Here is a 19,069-nt window from a genome sequence, read left to right as displayed (position 1 = left end):
TGATTGTAATTAGCCACCGTAACCGAAAATAATTTTTCCAGAACGATCTGAAATTTTTTTTTTTCGTTGAATTTAGGCACCTAATTAGATTTTCGGTAAGGAATTTTTTTCTCGAAAATGCGTAGGATTTCGGGGGTATGTGTAATGACCAAAAATGATTGTAATTGACCCCCGCGACCGAAAATAATTTTTCCAAAACGATTTGAAATTTTTTTTCCCGTCGAAAAATTTCACATCTTCTCGAATTTTTTTCTCGAAAGCGGATAGGATTTCGGGGGTATGTGTAATGACCAAAAATGATTGTAATTGACCCCCGCAACCGAAAATAATTTTTCCAGGACGATTTGATATTGTTGAATTTAATTGTTAATAACTTTTTAAAAAAGCCTCTATCAACAAATTGGTATTCTTGATTTTCGTCTTATTTCGACCTCTAGAATCTCCCATTAAAATTTTTCCCAGGGGTGGCCGAACACCCTGTATAATGAAGGAGGGGGGAGGTAACTACAATTATTAATAAACGCATTTATATGTTCTACGAAAGGTCACAAAATTCTAAGAAATTGTGTCATTATGTACATAATTGTTTTTCTAATTGAAATTAAAAAGCAGTCGAAATGACTTCCTTGGGCAATCTAGTGTTAAATGTGAAAAGAAGTTTTCCATCCTAGACACCGAGGCAGACGTGCCATAATTCCTAATTAGAGGAAGCAGCTCTCTGTGCAACCTGGACGAGCACCTGCCTCTTGATATTCGCCATGTGAGAAGGATTTTCGTAGGCATCGGGGGATTTCCGGATTAGGGTCGTACGGAACTTCCCTCCCCCTACGATTCCACCTGCGCCACGGATCTCGAGGAAGATTGCGTATCTTTCGGTGGAAAATTGAAAATCCCCTGTTCCGTTCCGCTCGCGTTACTTCTCCCTTCTCACACGTATCTCGTCTGGCTATTCCGCGATCGTAGATCATCGCGAGCGATTTATCATTGTCTGATAGTCGTTCGATTAAAACTACGCTCGTGGCTTATCGAATTTTCGCAACACTGTTCGATAAAAACGAGAATCGATGGGAAAAGAAACTCTCGTGTTTTAAAAGTCTTCTAGCAAGACTTTTCAAATTTTCTTTAAAAAGAAAACTTTAAAGACGGATTGATAGTACAGAGAATTTATACTGAAGTATTTTTCTAAGAGGAAGATTGAAAAGTATTTAAGAAACGAAATTTGTGAACACCTGAAAATACCTTGGGAAGACTTCTAACAATTATGTTTATCTCGATATTGTTAACTGTGTCAACTAATGCCCAGTTTCACTTAAAAATATAACAGTTACTAATTTTTTTGTCGAAAATCAATTTGTCTTTAAATTTAAACAATTGCAATTTATTGTCAGTTAAATACTGAGTAACTTCAATAGGAAACATTTTTTTGTCAGACCATCGAAAAGGGGCTGACAAATTGTGGGGATTACAGTAGTACCCGCTTAAGTGTTCAAGTTTGAGACACTTAAGCGGGGAGGTGAATTCTATGAATTCAACTGACAATGATGGTAAAGTAAATAATCACCAAAAAAGCTTTCAAGGGTTTTAACATTTGTTCCTATCAATAAAAAACATAAACAAAGTATTTAAAATACTTGAGAATCATATCGACACGAAAAAGTTTTGATGTGTAAATAAATGAAATGAAAGTGAAAAAATGGAATGTATCGAGGAGGTCAAGTGTAACAACTTGACGACGGAGTGTTGTATCGGGAAGAAAGGACACCTGATAAACGAGAGGACACACAATGATGGGGCGTCTAGGCACAGCTGGCCGGAAAATCGATCGTTCGCGAAGAAAATTGGATGGCACATTGCGGCACAAAACAAATGAACGTCGCGGCTGGGCCACGTGATTGGCTATCAAGCTTGAAACGATACCCGGGGATATTAACCAATCGAGATCGTGGTTTCCATCGAAAAGTGGCGCGAGGCTGAACGATAAAAGTGAGGAAGGAGACGGGAGGACGTGCGTGCACGTCGAAGCTCCAAGGAGAACTGATCGAAGCATCAGGGACTCTCCTAATGAACGAACGGACGTGCAAACAAGGAGAAATTAGGGACAGACTTGGTTGGGAGAAAAAGACGGCTTAAAAGAAGGAGGATGTTAATTTCTGACCCGAACGACTTCAAAAAGAACGCTATTAGGGACGACTTGGAGCAATTAAGAATTAACGGATGATCGAGATGAAGAATTAATGAGGTATCGGGACCGTGTAAACGATCGCTTTGAAGTTTAATTGAATTTCGAATGGTCGAAAATAATTAAATAGAACGACGGATAAAAATGAACGAATCTGTAATCTTGTTTAGAGTAACCAGCAAAATGCTAATTATTCTTGGCTATTTTTCTTGCTTTCGAATGTTATCAATCCTGTTAATGATTTTTTTATCTAAATGAAACAGATTTTGTTCAAATGTAAGTTAATTGTTCGCCGGAATGGTTCGTAAGAACAAACGAATCGAATAATTTCAATCATTTGTATGAAAAAGAAAATTATAAAATAAAATCATTTTCCTTACAATTCCCCTTATTATTAATGAAAGAATTTACCTTAAGACGTGGTTGGATTTGGATTGAAAAGGTAGACTAATGCTGCATCACATTCTGTTACTAATAATTAACGATTTATTATGCATTCAAAAGTAAAAAAATATACATAACGCGCACAGCCATAGTCGTACATTAAAGTGACGCCATATTTGACGACGCAATACAGCACGCCTGTAGTCCCAGACTCACGCATGCGCAGTATGCGTAAGGGCCAGGAGCGTACAGTAACGTCGATTATGCATTGATATATGTGCATATGTACATACAGAGTATTCGGTTATACCTGGGAAAAATTACAATGGGAGATTCTAGAGACCAAAATAAGACGAAAATCCAAAATATCAATTTCTCGATTGAGGCTTCGTTAAAAAGTTGTTAAAGGATTAAATTAAAAAGTTTCAAATCGTTCTGGAAAAATTATTTTTGGTTGCAGGGGTCGATTACAGTCATTTTTTATGAATAGACATACCCGCGAAATCCTACGCACTTTCGAGAAAAAAATTCTTTACCGAAAATATGGTTTACTGCTTCTGAAGTTAATTTGAATGGTCGAAAAAATTATTCTGCAATATCTAGCCAAATACACATCAACGAATGAATTCATGAATTAGAGTGTTTTAGAAATTTTCTTTTTCCATGTGTAAACTATACTTACATTAATAATTATAATGGCATCGTTAGAAAATTAATATTAAAATATTAAAAATAAATAACATATTAAATGCCGTCGAGTATTGGATGTGATGCAAATTTTGTTTTTTTTTTCCATTGCCAAACAAGAAGAAATTACTGAAAAAATTTCTTATGTAACCTCAAACTGTGGTAAAAATAACTATAAGTAAGCATTTCGAAACTCTAATACCAGCGCGAAGTAATATGGAGACTGTAATCGTAGGAAAGCTGGGGGATAATAAAATGAAAATCGTTTCAATTTTCTAGGAAGGTTGATGGGGATACGAAGAAATCCCAATCGAGATATCGAAAGCTTGGAGATTTCGAGGTTGATCGTGTGGAACCCCTAACGCATGGATGGACGTGCAAACAATGAAAAGTGGATAAATGAAAGGAGAAAAGGAATAGGACGGGAAATGGCATGTTGCGTTCGTATGAAAGCGGAAAATGAGACCCGTTAGCAATTGCACTTACTTTTTTTTTTTTTCAGCTAGATTTCGGAGCAGAAAAATGGGAAGAGGAAACGAGAAAAAGTAGTAGACGTTTAAGTATCTCGGAACATATGAGATATGTCTTTTCAATATTGTACGCCACCTATATGTGGATCAAGCACTTTTCTATTGTCTCTCAGAAACGCTGATTTATCGAAAGCGGAATTTGTCTCTTCCTTTCTCAATTCCGTTCCCTATTGTGAAAAAAGTCGATCTATCAGGATTATATAGGGTGAATCACGTAATTGAAATGGATCGCGTCGCTATTGAAAATAAAGAAAAAAAAATGCTACAGAGAAAACTGAATGCAACTGAACAATATAACTTCGTATGGCCCTGTTTTCCTCGCAGGTGAAACGATGCACTTGTAAAATAGGATTACATGTTTCAAAAAATTACACTGCACATTTTTCATCCGGGTTTAGATGGGCTCTAAAATGAAACACATAAATAACATTTTTTATATTGGAAACGGGCTTTCCTGTAACGACCCAGTGATTTCTTCCAAATTTGTCTTTATAACACATTTTAAAGCACAATGCCGAATTACACCAAGATTTCATGTATTTGAAATCTGTTTATTAGTATTTGCATTCTTTTCTTTTTAGTATAATCCAATGATTGTCATATACAAAAAACAATTACATTATGAAAAGCAATACTATTAAGACATTAAGAATGTATTACGTAAGATCATATGGAAGTTATACCATGATTACAAACAGTTTTACTTACACGAAATTCTTTTATAAAATTACTTTATGCAACCTGATTGAAATATTTTGTAAAAAAAATGTACCTTATATCTAATTGGAAATATTATACATTAAAGTTACTCAGGACGCAGGGGAGTAGCACTACCCTCAGTCATTACTTACAGAACCTAAATCAATTATTATAAAAGTAGCAACGATGGTTCCAAATATTGTTGCAGACGTATCATTAAAACAGAAATCTATAATATAATTAGTCTCAAAGAAATGCACTCTAGGAAATATTTTTAAGAACAGATATCTGTTGATTCTGCAATATGTATCTCCCTTCTAATTCGCTTACTAATGAAAAAATATTGGTCTTTACAAAATGCTGGTCTAAAGAGTTAAAGGTTTTGACGCTTTGTGCCATTAATGCGAAAAAGGCATCGACAGGATGAGAAGTAACATTTTCTTCGCTTCTACTTTGCGTTAACAAGTTCGAACTATTCTGCAAAACAGTGTGCATATGTGCACTTTCTATAGGCATTATCCTTTCTTGCTCGGGTATCACCTTCTGAACGGGAGGAGTCCCATTCCCTATAATTTCTGTCGCTTCTGGTTGTACTACACTTTGATCGCTACTAATTTCTGCAATACATTTGACGTCATCGTCTGGGACTTCTTCCTTAATTGCTTTTTGATCTTTCACAGGTGTCTGATTTTTATCTGTTAAATATTTTTTCATGAAATGCATAAAACCCCCAAATTTCCATTTGGTAAGTTTATCATCCTGCGTGATTTGTCGACCATTACGTACTTTACGAAAAGTTTGTACTAACTTTCTCCAATTCTTTTGACAGTCTGTAACTACAAATTAAAATAAATAACTACATACGCTACAATTTATACTCAGATTGTACAAAGTAATAATAAGGTATACTAACTATATTTGTTTTACTGTGAAGTAAATAACACCGATAATAAATTCTAAAAGACTTTCAAATAATATCTGACAATCTGATATAAATAGTATATACGTATAACTATGAAAGGTGTCTGGTACCCGGTAAAATTGCTAATACTACGAATAACCTCAAACCTTTCAAATTCGTTCTGTCTTTTATTGGAACAAGTTCGCTACCGTGTTGCGAATTAAGAGAAGGAAAACAATAATTTATCATACCATTGTCTCTCAACTCAAATCCAATTTCTTTCCATGCGAGCTTTTTCTCTGCGGAATCATTGAATTGTGGATTGTTGGAGTCGTAAATTATAGGCCTCTTCCTCACTAACTTGATTAATAACTTTACTGAAGGAAAACGAAAAATACTGATGTAGCTAATAATAAATTATAATTAAATAATTATAATAAAAGTACAATACTTTTTGTATAATCCCAATTAGAAGTACTATTTCGTTTCATTGCTAAATTTTGAAAATAGACCTCGACAAACAACCAGAGAACATTCTCACTCTAATACTAATGGCGGAACACTGCCACGAAGTTTCTATCTGCGCCCTCTTGTGACCAACTACGAGAATTCTATGATCGACGTTTCAAAAGATCGAATGATTTAAATGTCGATCGTCGCCAATGAATAAGCTGCTCCTCTTTAAATTTAATTATCAACCAAATATATATTTAGACAAGCGAACTTAGTGTAAATATATGTTTGGAACGTAAACAAGCGACAGTTAGGATCTACATATATGTAATCATGTTAAAGCTTGATTTACATTAACGCTATTGTTACTTAATTTTGTGTTTATTAAGCATCTGCTCATATTTTGCCATTCGTTGAGAAAAGAAAATAATTCTAATAAAAATAACAGACTTTGTTTCGGTATAACATTGTTTAAATATCTTTATGCGAATATAATGCAAAATAGGTTATACTAATGGCCGAATCATGATCAAACCTGTACCATAAATTGGTTCGTAGCGGTACAATATGTCGGAGCTTGGCAGCATTGTTAATTTATTCGCAATGTAATGTGGTGACATAGATTATTCAGAGTATTAACGTGTTAAATGCCACATTGATACTACGGATTATACAGATTATTGCTAGGGAACAAATGTATTACTATTGATGTCCGTTGCTTAGACACGACTAACAAAATGTACTGTATTGGGCGTACAAAATGGCCACTTTTACAGATTGAAAAAAACAATAAAGTTGGTCGTGTTTTAGAACTCCTCAGTAAAAACAAATGTAAAGTTACATTTATTTTCAAAAACAGTTTTCGTTTTTTTTGTGACAAAAAGTTTTGGAAATACAGGACGAGAATATTATACATACTTTGTTTGTGGTGACATTGTCCACACTCGCCAGTAGAGGGACTGCTTTCTCACAAGTAATGGCAGCCACAATTTGAAAATAAATATAACTTTCCAAATGCTTATGTTGACTAATTTCAATATACGATATGTGTTTGTTGGATAATTAATATTATAAATAACTATGGAATCAAGACTTCTCCAAACCTTCTAAAACAATTAAAACAATAGAAATTCTACAAGTCAGTTCGTAGAACTACTCCTGACAACATAATATCCATTAAGACACCAAAACTAATCTAGACAACATCTAGATTCTGCTTTAAATTCAAGTATAATTATAGAAGAACTAAAAAGGAATATGCTTCAAACCACAACAAAAATTTAAATGTAAATATTAAGAAAATGTTTGATTATCATTTTCCACAAAATAATGGAACGCTTTGGTTGTACAATGGGCTTGAGCTGTTTCTATAAAAGAGCAAAAAGCAATTTGAGATATGCTATTCCATTTAAAACAGAGAAGATGGTGATCTTCATATTCCCTTCACGCTTCTGCCTGGCATGAAAATATTCTATGGCATGAGGTGTCGACACATTCAACATCTTTTTGAAATATTAAAAGCGAAGGAAATATTTCAGACCTTGAAGCTAGCAAGCAAAAATTCTGATTTCTTTTAAACAATGTAGGTCCGCTGGAGACCTTGAGAGAAGTTTTTGAGGTATTTTTATTATCAGCCATTATTTTAATGATATGTAGATAAACAGAAAATCACTTATCTACATACAAGGGATATTTTCACTCTGAGAAAACAAATTGTGACCGATGCTAAAAATGGTCTCCGACAATCCTGTAAAATTCCCTTGTAAATAGGAGGACCCAATAAATTTTTGTTGATTCGATATTTACTTTTATTCAATGTCAAAATTTGTCAAGTCTTCAACATCAAAATAATCTCCTCGTTATTTTCTTTCTGAAAAATGCAAGGTTGAAGAACAATAGTCTGTGGGGGATGATAGATGTGGAGTGACTATTCATGAAACAGAGAAGCTAATACTGTGGAATGTCGAGTATCGTCACTAGAAATTGCAAGCATGACCCTGAGGGCCTTAATGAACGGACAGACGTGCAAACAGCGCAGAAACGCAGAAATGGACTAGGGAAATACCGAGCTTGAGAGCGATGAATCTCTATCGTATCGAATACAAAGGAATTACGGGTTGACGAAAATCATACGTTCGTTTAATTATTATCTTCGATCAAATTAATATTAAAGTAACATGTTGGACAGTATTGTAACGTATTCGTTCCAGTTAATTAAATGTTGATGATGCTGTAGGATTAATTTATGAAATTTTCAAAGGTCGCTCAGAGCGATTATTAATAAATATTATTGTAATAAAACGCGTTCGGTCGACTTTTGTGCAAACAACATCGTTAAATATTCGTGAATGGTCAATGGACAGCACCGGGAACCGCATTTTTCTTTTATGCAGAAAAATTCAATAATCAGGATCACGTATTCGTGTTTGATGCGCAAATGGAAACTGGCAAATGAATACAGAATCGCGAAAAATATGCAAGCCTCGGTTATTCATTGCGTTACGGGTAACAATTCGCAACGACAAACATTATTGTCTGCTGAAAATTACGTTAATTAATTAAATGTCGCATTTATGAGTGCACAGGTTGTGTAGAACAAACTTCCATCACGTTCCATTCGCATATACCGGCGTAAATTAATATAACTCGAACCATGCGTGAAATTACATTTATAATTATCATTATATTAAAACTACTACCTGTAAATGTTCATTTATTTCTACGATAACATGATTATAAGCGACAATTAAATGTTCAATTTACCGATAATATGATACATTCATACGATTCAGCAATTAATAAATAGTTAATCAAAACAGGGATACAAACTAGTTAATATAATGGTTCAAAGTATAGTACTTAGGATCTTCGTAACTGTCTGTTATATAATTTTAATTTTTAACAAATAAATCTATAAAATTGTAGCAGACTTCTGAATCTAATCTAACCTCAAAAAGAATATCAATGATTCTTTTGTCATCGAAATAACTTTCAAAGACTAGGCCAGTTGTTAATCAACTAACAATAGAGTAAAATTTGAATAAATAGTCACCCAAATATAGGTTAGGATGTTAAATAAAACAGAACACTTGAACTTTAATGAAACTGTCAAAATAAGTTCGATGACAAATTGTGGATATGATAAAAACAAAGTATCGTTTTCGTGGACAATTTGACGGGTTTGGTCTGATAATCAACGTGATACAGGAAGTGGTAGATTTCTTATAAATATTAGGTTGGGGAAAAAGAAATCCATTATTTTTGCGTGAACTTCAAGACTTTATTTAACATGTTACGGATTTTCCGATTTGGGTCAAATATGCGCCGTTTTGTTCTATAATTTATTGCCATGTTAGAGGTAGCTTCATAATGCCTCTCTCATAGAAATCTTGGTCCTTATTGGCGAAAAACTCTAGTAACCGATTTTCACAATATTCTCTTGATGCCAATTTCTTATCACTCAGGTAGTTTTGCAATGCGAGAAAAAGATGGTAATCACTTGGTGCCAGGTCCGGACTATATGGTGGATGCATTAAAACTTCTCAACCAAGCTCCCGGAGTTTCTGGCGAGTCACTACAGACGCGTGTGGCCTAAGCGTTGTCCTGCTGGAACACAACACCTCTTCTGTTGGCCAATTCTGGCCGTTTCTGGTCAATCGCTAGCTTCAAACGGTCCAGTTGTTGACAGTAGAGATTCGAATTTAGTGTTGGGCCATATGGAAGGAACTCATAATAAATGATTCCTTTCCAGTCCCACCAAATGCACAGCAGAACCTTCCTGGCCGTTAGTCCTGGTTTGGCCACCGTTTGAGCTGCTTCACCGCGCTTTGACCACGATCGTTTTCGCACAATATTGTCGTATGTGACCCATTTCTCATCCCCAGTCACCATCCGTTTAAGAAATGGGTCGATTTCATTCCGTTTGACTAAGGCTTCGCAGATGGAAATTCAATCCATCATGTTTTTTGGTGTTAATTGGCGTAGCACCCAAACATCGAGCTTCTTTTTGAATCCAGCTTTGTGCAAATGGTTTAAAACTGTTTTATGGCCGATCTTTAGCTCCTGGGCGATGCTACGACTACTAACATGTCAGTCAACTTCGATTATTTCTGTAATTTTATCGACATTTTCGACGACGGACCTGCCTGTGCGAGGTGCATCTTTAGCATCAAAAATACCTGAACGGAATCGACGAAACCAAAATTGCACGTAATTAGCCCTTACAGTATAGGGACCATAAACACTATTTACAATTTCAGCCGCCTGGCTTGCATTTTCGCCTTTATCAACGAAAAACTATAAAATGTACCGAATTTTCTTTTTCTTGACTTCCATTTTTAACACCCTGTAACTCACAACTGAATAGACCAAATAAAAAACAAGAAAAGAAATTTTTTAGTGTGAAATGTCACCTTGCAAAGAGCATAAATTTAAAATTGTTTGATCGATACTTTACGAGATATCGATCACTACAGACATCTACCGACAAAATAATGGATTTCTTTTCCCCCAACCTAATAGTATATGACAGTATAATGTCCAAACCTCGCTTCAGTGGAGTCTCGAAGAGATATCATTAATTTCCTAGTAGATTCTTACTTTTTGATCTTTTAGAACCGAGAAATTTAAATTATAGAATTTCCCCTACCCTTTGTGGTGCAATGGGCGAAATATTCGCCAGGCATTATTTAAACAGGAAGGAGGGCAAAGGAAAGAGGAACATACAAAAGAAGTTAATTGGCGAAGTCCATGGAGAAATTAGTACGGCGACTGCGCAGCTTTAATAGAACATTAGACAGTTAAAAGTTAAAAGCTTTTCACACTTGTCGCAATTTTCGTGGCGCTGGAGCACGATATGCGCATGATTGTTCAGCAGCTCGGAGGCGAACTGACGACGGTAATTTATGGATAAGGAAATTTCTAGCCAGGCACGGAGGTTACTCGTGACAGGGAACGTGTCGCGGTGGTATTAAAAACTTAGGCCGTGTTCATATTTCTCTCGCGAAGTGGACTGTGTCGCTAAGCCCTTTCAGACGGCGAAGTCGTTAAGCTCGATTCATATGCGAACCGTGTCGCCGATCGGGTGCCGGCGGCGTGCAGAGGCGAGCAAGACTGAGGGAATAATGAACAAAGACCGACGGAATGCGGAGAAAGTGAGACATAAAAATATTGGACACGAAAAGAGAAAGAGAAATATTCCGTCGAACGTGAAATTGATTTGGAGCGCCACGAAATCTAGATACAAAATGTAGTTTCGTTCGGCGTAAAAAGATCGGTTTATTGTATAATTCAAAATTAGCTTGATAATAAAGTGCTTTGTATACATATATGCTAACTAAAATAACTAATTAATAAAATTATTTTATTTTCCGATTCGAGGCGAGATTTGATTGTCAAATAATTATTTAGTTGAAACATATTTAGTCAAATAATTTACTATAGTATTCGTTTATCGTAATTCACAGTGTCCAACGATTACAAATAAAGGTGTATTTAGATAAAACTGTAACAACTCCTCCGCTCGCCAGCAGAGGGCTACGCTCTCTCACAATTTCACCGATCACTTATTCCTAAGTATAAATAGTTAATTCATAGTTAAATATCAGTCAGTAAAGTGTAGTTTAAAAATAGAAAATTGAAGTCATGTTTTTGCTAAGATTGATGTATTCTAGGAAAAAAGAAAAATTAGTTTTGTTAAATTAGTGTTTAAGGGGAATGAAGACGGTGTCGAGTAATTTTTCTTACAGGTAACATCCGTGAAGTGTTTCTCGCCGATATTGATGAAACTTTTCAAGTTTCTAGAACGGCCAAACATAAAGGATGCGTATTTTTTTTTTTTGTAGCGGCGGTAACTCAAGTTTAAGGAATGAAAGTAGCCTGCCAAGTTTCAGCTCCTGACGCTATCTTCAAAACTATCGGACGATACAAGAAAGTTTTTCATATAAACTTGGTACAGTTCTCGTCGGAGAATAATATCAGTGACAAAAAGATAAACAAAAATGTCAACAGACCTTATTTTTTTTTACTTATAACCTGAAACTTTTACGACATTTTACTTTTCACCTTCTTGCACGCCATATATTTTCCGTCAAGAATAATACAGAATTTGTTTAAAAAATTATCACGTATATTCCATAGTTTTCAAGATATTCTTTAAATTTTCGTTATCATAGTTATTAAATTTCTCTTCAATAACATAAGGAATTTTTTTCTTCTCAATTGGTTTGAAATTAATTTGTAAATTAATACCATATAATTTTCTAATGACATTGCTGCAATTGTTGACTTGTTGAAATGTGCAAAATTCCATTTACTTTGTCCTGTCAGTATTTTATATTTATTATTTGTACATTTTCGAGATATTTGACGAATTAAAACACCTTTTTCAACACGGAAATTATTTTTTTGCGAATACAAGAATACGCTATACCCTTTACACTGCCCTTTAAAAATCGATCGCAAAGGGATAAGGATACTATGTAGCCTCGAATTAAGTAGCTTCTATTTTCGTCTCAAGTTTGAAGTATCGATTTAAAGCTTCTTTTTTAGAATAAAATGCATTTTTGGTTTGTCGAAAAAAATTACTTGACAGGATTTTAATTATAAAGTGAAAGTACAAAAATAGCTAAGCGCCAAAACAGGAGGCGTTTTAGTTTTAAGGAAAAATTTAAGTTGTTATTACAGAAGGAATAAAAAAATGTTGAACAATATTATTGTTAATATGTGCCCTTTCTTAAAATTATTAAAAAAAATTTCCTTTTCGTTGGAATGTTTCCACCGTACAATTATTGAATCAAACAGTAAAAATTATTAAATCATATAACAGGTAAAAAATATTTCATCAACGATGTAAATATAATATAAGCAGAGTATCGAATTTCCACTTAAATCGTTTCTACTTTAAAATAAACAATGCCTTTGAATTCCGTTACTACGGTTCAAGTAAACGGAAACGGGTCAATATTAGCTAATCAGTTATGTATATATATTAAGTAAACACTTGAAATTTTCAGCCATAATAACGACAACAACATCCAATCGCGAGCTCAGCTTTAGTAAATTCGATTCCCTATTCCGTAAACCGAATGGATGAACGTAACACAAATCGGCTCTAACGACGACATCACACGGCAATTATCCTAACTGTCGCTTTAGGGATACTTCAAGGAACAAGAAACGTTTACTCGAAATCGATGTAAACGCTGCTTGTGAATTCAGTCTTTAAATAAATTCCCTAGGGAATTTAAGGTTTCGAACTAACTTTACAATCTATTACTATTCAATGATTCTAAAGCAATTCACATCGAATAAACGTTAAGTTAAAATAAATGCAATTAGATACTTTTATATTCTATTAATTTACCGACAATTACATTTTTGGCGACACTGACGTTAATTAAATCTTTTTAATAAGATGTTTTTTTTTTTATAGCAAAGATGAGGAAATTACTTAATTAAATATGGTTCAATTTAAGTAATCTTAATGATCTTTTAAAATCCTCGTGAATTATAATTAAAAATCATACAAATAGAAAGGAACGTTATTTTTAGATTTCAAGATATTTTAAAGATCTTGCTACGATTTAGGTTATATTATTCTAATATTACAAATATCTCAGAGAGGTTGTGTTTTTTTTTTATTTTATCAAAAGATAGAGATAATTTTGTTGAAATATGTCGATTTATTGATCGAGAAAAATGTTGCTTCTTTCTTCTCGAAGAAGATTCTATATCTTTTCAAAATTCTTTCAATGTTCAAGAAATACTTTTACTTTCTCCCTTTTTCGATCATTCTAAATATGTTTTAAAATACTGATTTTAAACATTAGGAAATGTCCACTTGAGAAAAAGAAATTTTGTTTAAGTAAATGTAAATGTAACTGAAATGTTTATATATACGTATACTATTGAAATAATTTTATTTTTTAATGTTAAAATTCGTTACTGCAGTACTATGTCTGAACATCTTTAATATGATACTACGTTTCCTTTCAGAACACAATTTTAATCTTCCTTGAAGATACTAATTTGATTAGTAATATTAATTGCTATACGTTAATCCTGTTTTCACGACCCCGTACCTTTGTAATTCGATTTTAGTAATATGAATTGCTGTACCAGGTTAATCTTGTTTTCACAACATTGTACCTTTTTATCTTCGTTACCCATCGTAGGAAATTTAAAGGGAGTCGAGGAACCTTCAAAGATAATCCACGCCCTCGAACTTAAACGATCCATAATGAAGAAGCAGTGGCTCGCGTTCTCTACGGTGGACAAAGTCTACCGAACACTCTCCTATATTTCCCCCAGGACTTTGTCCAATCGGGCGAAACCATCCAAAAATCGGTCAATGGTAGAAAAAAAAAAATTACAATTTTTTTCACCCACCAAAAAATACGTTAAAATCAATAATATTTACAATAAATGTGTTGTTTTTTAATGAGATAGTTAATAAAAAAAAAAAGAAAAAAAAAAGCAATTTTAAGGGAATAAGTTATTTTCTGGAAAAAATTCAGGGATCTCGTTGCATTTTAGTGAATTATTTACGAACATATAAAATATTTTAATCCTTATCAAATTAACCTCGCACTTGGGGAAAAATTTTAATGGGAGATTATAGAGGTAAAAATAAGATGAAAATCAAGAATACAAATTTGATGATCGAGGTTTCGTTAAAATGTTATTAATGTTTAAAATTCCGCTTTCTTTCTCGAAAATGCGCAGGATTTCGGGGGTATGTCTATTCACCAAAAATGATTGTAATTGACCCTCGCAACCGAAAATAATTTTTCCAAAACGGTTTGAAATTTTTTTTCCATCGAAAAATTTAAGCACCTAATTAGAAGATTTTCAGTAACGATTTTTTTTCTCGAAAAAGGGTAGGCTTTCGGAGGTATGTCTATTCACCAAAAATGATTGTAATCGACCCCTGCAACCTAAAATAATTTTTTTAGAATAATTTGAAAAATTTTTTTTCGCCGAAAAATTTCACACCTTCTCGAATTTTTTTCTCGAAAGTGGGTAGCATTTCGGGGGTATGTCTATTCACCAAAAATAATTGTAATCGACCCCTACAACTGAAAATAATTTTTCCAGAACGATTTGAAAGTTTCTAATTTCGCCGAAAAAAGGCACCCGGTCGATTTTTCTATGATTTTTCATAATTTTGTTTGGCCCCCCTACAGAAAAGTTGTCCAATACTTTTTTGTAGGTACCCACGAGGTCTACTTCTAGATTACATTTCAATGAGATACAACTACTATAGGAGGAGTTACAGTCGTTTCAAAATTGTGCCATTTTTATGGGGTTTTCTCACTTTACGGGGTTGAGGAACAATTTTTCGAATATTCTTGGAATTTCTACATATTCTTCACCCAAATACGCGTCGATTGCATTTTGAAACATTAAAATCCTTCTATCCGTTCAAAAGTTATGACGTTTTAAAGATAGACTTTTAAGATTTTCGGTAATGAATTTTTTTCACGAAAGTGGGTAGGATTTCAGGGGTATGTGTAATGACCAAAAATGATTGTAATCGACCCCCGCAACCGAAAATAATTTTTTTAGAACGATTTGAAATTTTTGAATTTAATTGTTAATAACTTTTTAACCGAGCCTCGATCAACAAATTGCTATTCTTAATTTTCGTCCTATTTTGTCCTCTAAAATCTACTATTAAAATTTTTCTCCAAGATTCGTAAGAATTTTGTATTATGACAACACCTCCCGCACTCACCGGCAGAGGGCTACGATTTCTCACAAGTGCTCGACTGACCATTGATTGTGATGGTGTCCAACCCAGACACGACGAATTCTTTCACTCAGGAAAACCTTAGTTTCTCTCTCAGCCATATTTAAGTATAAAATATTCATTGAAGTTCCGGTGGTCGCGTAAAATTAGTTTGATATGTCGAATGAAATTCTTATTTTAATATTTTCGATCGATTCACAGCCTGAAAATTGCGTGCCCTTTCGAAGGTAAGTGCACAACGGTTAAGAGGGTGAATTCTCCGCGGATGGCTGGGTTTGCAGGATCGCCCGATGAAAAGTCGAAAGTCAGCGGGAAACTGAAAGGCAGGCAGGGCTGCCACCGCATCGACGGAGTGAATTATTCAAGCCGTTGAATCGGTCGACGACGGCGACCACGAGCTGTCCAGCCGCGGAAAGATTTAATCCGCCGGAAGACCTATACGGCCACAGGGATAAATCCTGCCTTTTGCCCGATCGAGGACGACCAAGGCGGCGATCGTAAAGCCTCGCGAAACGACATCGTGTCGGTACACGCCGGAGGGGTCTCGAGAGCAGCCGGGGATCACCGGGAACGCGTTTAACGCTCGCTTTAATTACGAAATTGGGTCGTGCTTAGTCGCTACGTTCGCACGGACACTAATTTCTCCAGACAGATTCAATTAAAATGCCCGTCGAAAAGTCCGTCTCCTATAAATTCGACGATCAAGCGGCGGACTGCAATAACCGAACGACCCTTTCTACGACCGATCGAAGAAAACGAATGGAAGGAATGGCGGTTAAACGCGCTGATAATACAAACGGTAATTTACTCACCGCCATTGCAGCTGTGCTTCTTTAATAGGAACGAAAGAAATATCTTTACCTGACGGGTAATTAACAGGACACTTGTAGTGAGGTGGAAGATCGTGGCTTTTTGTGCGAGTCGAGTCGAGTCGTGCCAAGTCGTGTGAAATCGTGTGAAGTCGTGTGAAGTCCTGTGAAGTCGAGTCGTGTCGAGTCGTGTGAAGTCGTGTGAAGTCCTGTGAAGTCGAGTCGAGTCGAGTCGTGTCAAGTCGTACCAAGTCGTGTGAAGTCGTGTGAAGTCGTGTCGAGTCGAGTCGAGTCGAGTCGAGTCGTGTGAAGTCGTGTGAAGTCCTGTGAAGTCGAGTCGAGTCGAGTCGTGTCAAGTCGTACCAAGTCGTGTGAAGTCGTGTGAAGTCGTGTCGAGTCGAGTCGAGTCGAGTCGAGTCGTGTGAAGTCGTGTGAAGTCCTGTGAAGTCGAGTCGAGTCGAGTCGTGTCAAGTCGTACCAAGTCGTGTGAAGTCGTGTGAAGTCGTGTCGAGTCGAGTCGAGTCGTATGGTACGGAATTACTGCAATTTATTTTATGTTAAACTATGTAATATCTAAAGAATAATTAAAGTGGTTATAGTTATTTAATCAGTTCCTAAGGTTTCATTAATTCTTTTCTCGATTACAAAATAAAAAAATAATCTTCATTTATATATTTGGTGCAGAAAATTCTATTTAATATATCTTTTCAAATGCTTACAAATAACAAATATATCATGAAAAAATAAAAAAAATTATAACACAGTAGAAAAATATTTTTTCTTTTACCAAGATAATGTCAAAGAAGCTACAATGTTTGTTCGTGGAAAAAGTTGTTGAAATTTTTTTAGTAGAATATTTTTCTCATCAGTTGGAAAATAAAAAAGCTTCCATGGCAATTTCGTCGTATTTTCGTATGCAGATTTCCCCCCAAAAGATTGCTCACCTGGAGGTACATAAATATTATGCATACGAGCTATTTTCAACGACGCATAAATTACGTTTAAGGCATTGTTCTTCGAAATGGAGGATGATCCATCTCCAAGGAAGAGAGAGGACTTGGAAAAACATTTTTAATGCAGAAAAAGTGGACGTTAGAAACATACAAAAGAGTTCGAGAAATGATTTTATACTTAGTTCGATTTCGGTGTGACGTAAAGCAAATATTCACGCTTTTATTTATATATTAATTTACTAAAATAATACAAGAGTAATTGTATCCATGATTCCATTCTGGTATTCTACTGTAAACTTTTCAAAAACTCGATTCTTTTTTTCTTTATATTTTCTTGAAGAACAGTTACATGCATGTAAATATTTTATATCCAAGTTCCTTGTTTCTCTCATATTTTTTTAGTTTACGAGGATGATAAAAAATATTGTAAACGCGTATTTTTCAAGATTATACTTGTTTAATTACTATTTGACTTATTAACACAAAATTGTATGTGGATCTTCGGTTAATGTTTTGTATTTTTCATACTTTTTTCGTTTGTAAAAATGATAAAATCATTCAAAGATCGATGATTAAACTTCAAAGAGTTACTATTTCTTTAGGTATCGACTTTTTTCTTCCGTTTTAATACCTGCTATAACCAAACTAATCCTAATTAAGAATTTTGTTTATTTTTCAATTTTACGTGTATAAAATGACCGAAACCATTCAGACAAAATTTTCCAACGTTTCAGAACCTGCAAAAAGAAGTTGCATAGCTCTTTGCCAATAAATGATAAAAAAGACCTACAAATAGGTGTTCTACAATAGAATACATCCATAATTGATAATCAACTGCCAGTCTCTTATATTTACAAACCTAATAATCAAGTTAGAATTAATGAAACGGGAGCTTTGCAGAGGGCAGTTTCAACCCTTAAATACAATAATTCTTACTTGAAGTATTTCTTATATTTTTGCATATTAAGTGCATTCCGTAGTTTTTTGAATATTCAAATTTCAATTAATTCATTGGAAATTTAGTTTCACGTTTCGTGCCCCAAAAAACTGTTGAAACGCTCCATATTTCGACGTAGAACAAGCATTTTACATCAGTCGTGTAATTACATGGAATAAAAAAAGAATTATAGAGAGGGAATCCAGGGTTTCGCTTCCAGACGCGAGGCATTTCTTTTTTTTTTTTCATTTATTTTCGATGAACGAGAGAACGTTCACTTCCTCCGACCGATACGGCGCAATGCCTGTGATTATCGAACAGCGTGCAGCTGCATACCTTCCCTCCATTATGTTCTGTAACTCGGAGCCAGGCCGACGTGTGTCGCATAGCTTTCGATTTAATAGGGATGTCGGATCAGTTTTCATTGAGATCACTCTTTCGAGACACAAAGCTCACACATTCGGATCGACCGCCAGAGGCCACGAAATTTTAAATCCCATCCATGCAACTCTGTCGTTATGGTATTTTACCCCATCTTATCCCATATTAACCCTTTGCACTCCGAATTATATTTCACTTTTGTTACCAGCAGCTCCCAACGCTTTTAAGTGTTTTATTTGAAAGGGTATAGCTGAATAAGGGGGTCAAATGTGTCCTTGAACCAAATGTGACATACGATGGATCCATCGATAGAGCATAAAAAAAAAACGTTCTGTGCCAAATTTTAACCCTCTATCTTGTTTGGAAGGGTAGTTATTGAGAAAATTCGGATTAACGAATTTGTGC

The 19,069-nt window shown here is 34.8% G+C and overlaps 2 protein-coding genes across 2 annotated transcripts in view; both read right to left on the bottom strand.

Annotated features, from left to right (window-relative positions):
• Positions 1-19,069, bottom strand: part of LOC122402613 — a 105,077-nt gene that overhangs the window by 66,478 nt on the left and 19,530 nt on the right. The gene's annotated exons all lie outside the window — the stretch shown is intronic.
• Positions 4,018-6,128, bottom strand: LOC122402612. The gene is made up of 3 exons (XM_043405532.1): positions 5,832-6,128; positions 5,632-5,757; positions 4,018-5,315 (listed from the first exon to the last, which is right to left on the bottom strand). Exons 1-3 carry the CDS (start codon positions 5,869-5,871, stop codon positions 4,741-4,743), a joined length of 741 nt encoding a protein of 246 aa, XP_043261467.1. The 5' UTR covers positions 5,872-6,128; the 3' UTR covers positions 4,018-4,740.

The sequence above is a fragment of the Colletes gigas genome, unplaced genomic scaffold (genome assembly GCF_013123115.1).
Source record: "Colletes gigas isolate AHSC1104 unplaced genomic scaffold, ASM1312311v1 Colletes_gigas_Sc00038, whole genome shotgun sequence".
Lineage (NCBI taxonomy): Eukaryota > Metazoa > Arthropoda > Insecta > Hymenoptera > Colletidae > Colletes > Colletes gigas.
The sequence above is the reverse complement of the archived record's forward strand: the minus strand, read 5'-3'. Positions and strand labels throughout refer to the sequence as shown.

What these genes read in the sequence shown, in the direction of transcription:
- LOC122402612 (XM_043405532.1), bottom strand. Translation starts at nt 5,871, where the DNA reads ATGAAACGAAATAGTACTTCTAATTGGGATTATACAAAAA. An exon ending in TAATTGGGATTATACAAAAA is followed by an intron (nt 5,758 to 5,831) that starts GTATTGTACTTT and finishes GTTTTCCTTCAG; the next exon opens with TAAAGTTATTAATCAAGTTA. An exon ending in ATTTGAGTTGAGAGACAATG is followed by an intron (nt 5,316 to 5,631) that starts GTATGATAAATT and finishes TTTAATTTGTAG; the next exon opens with TTACAGACTGTCAAAAGAAT.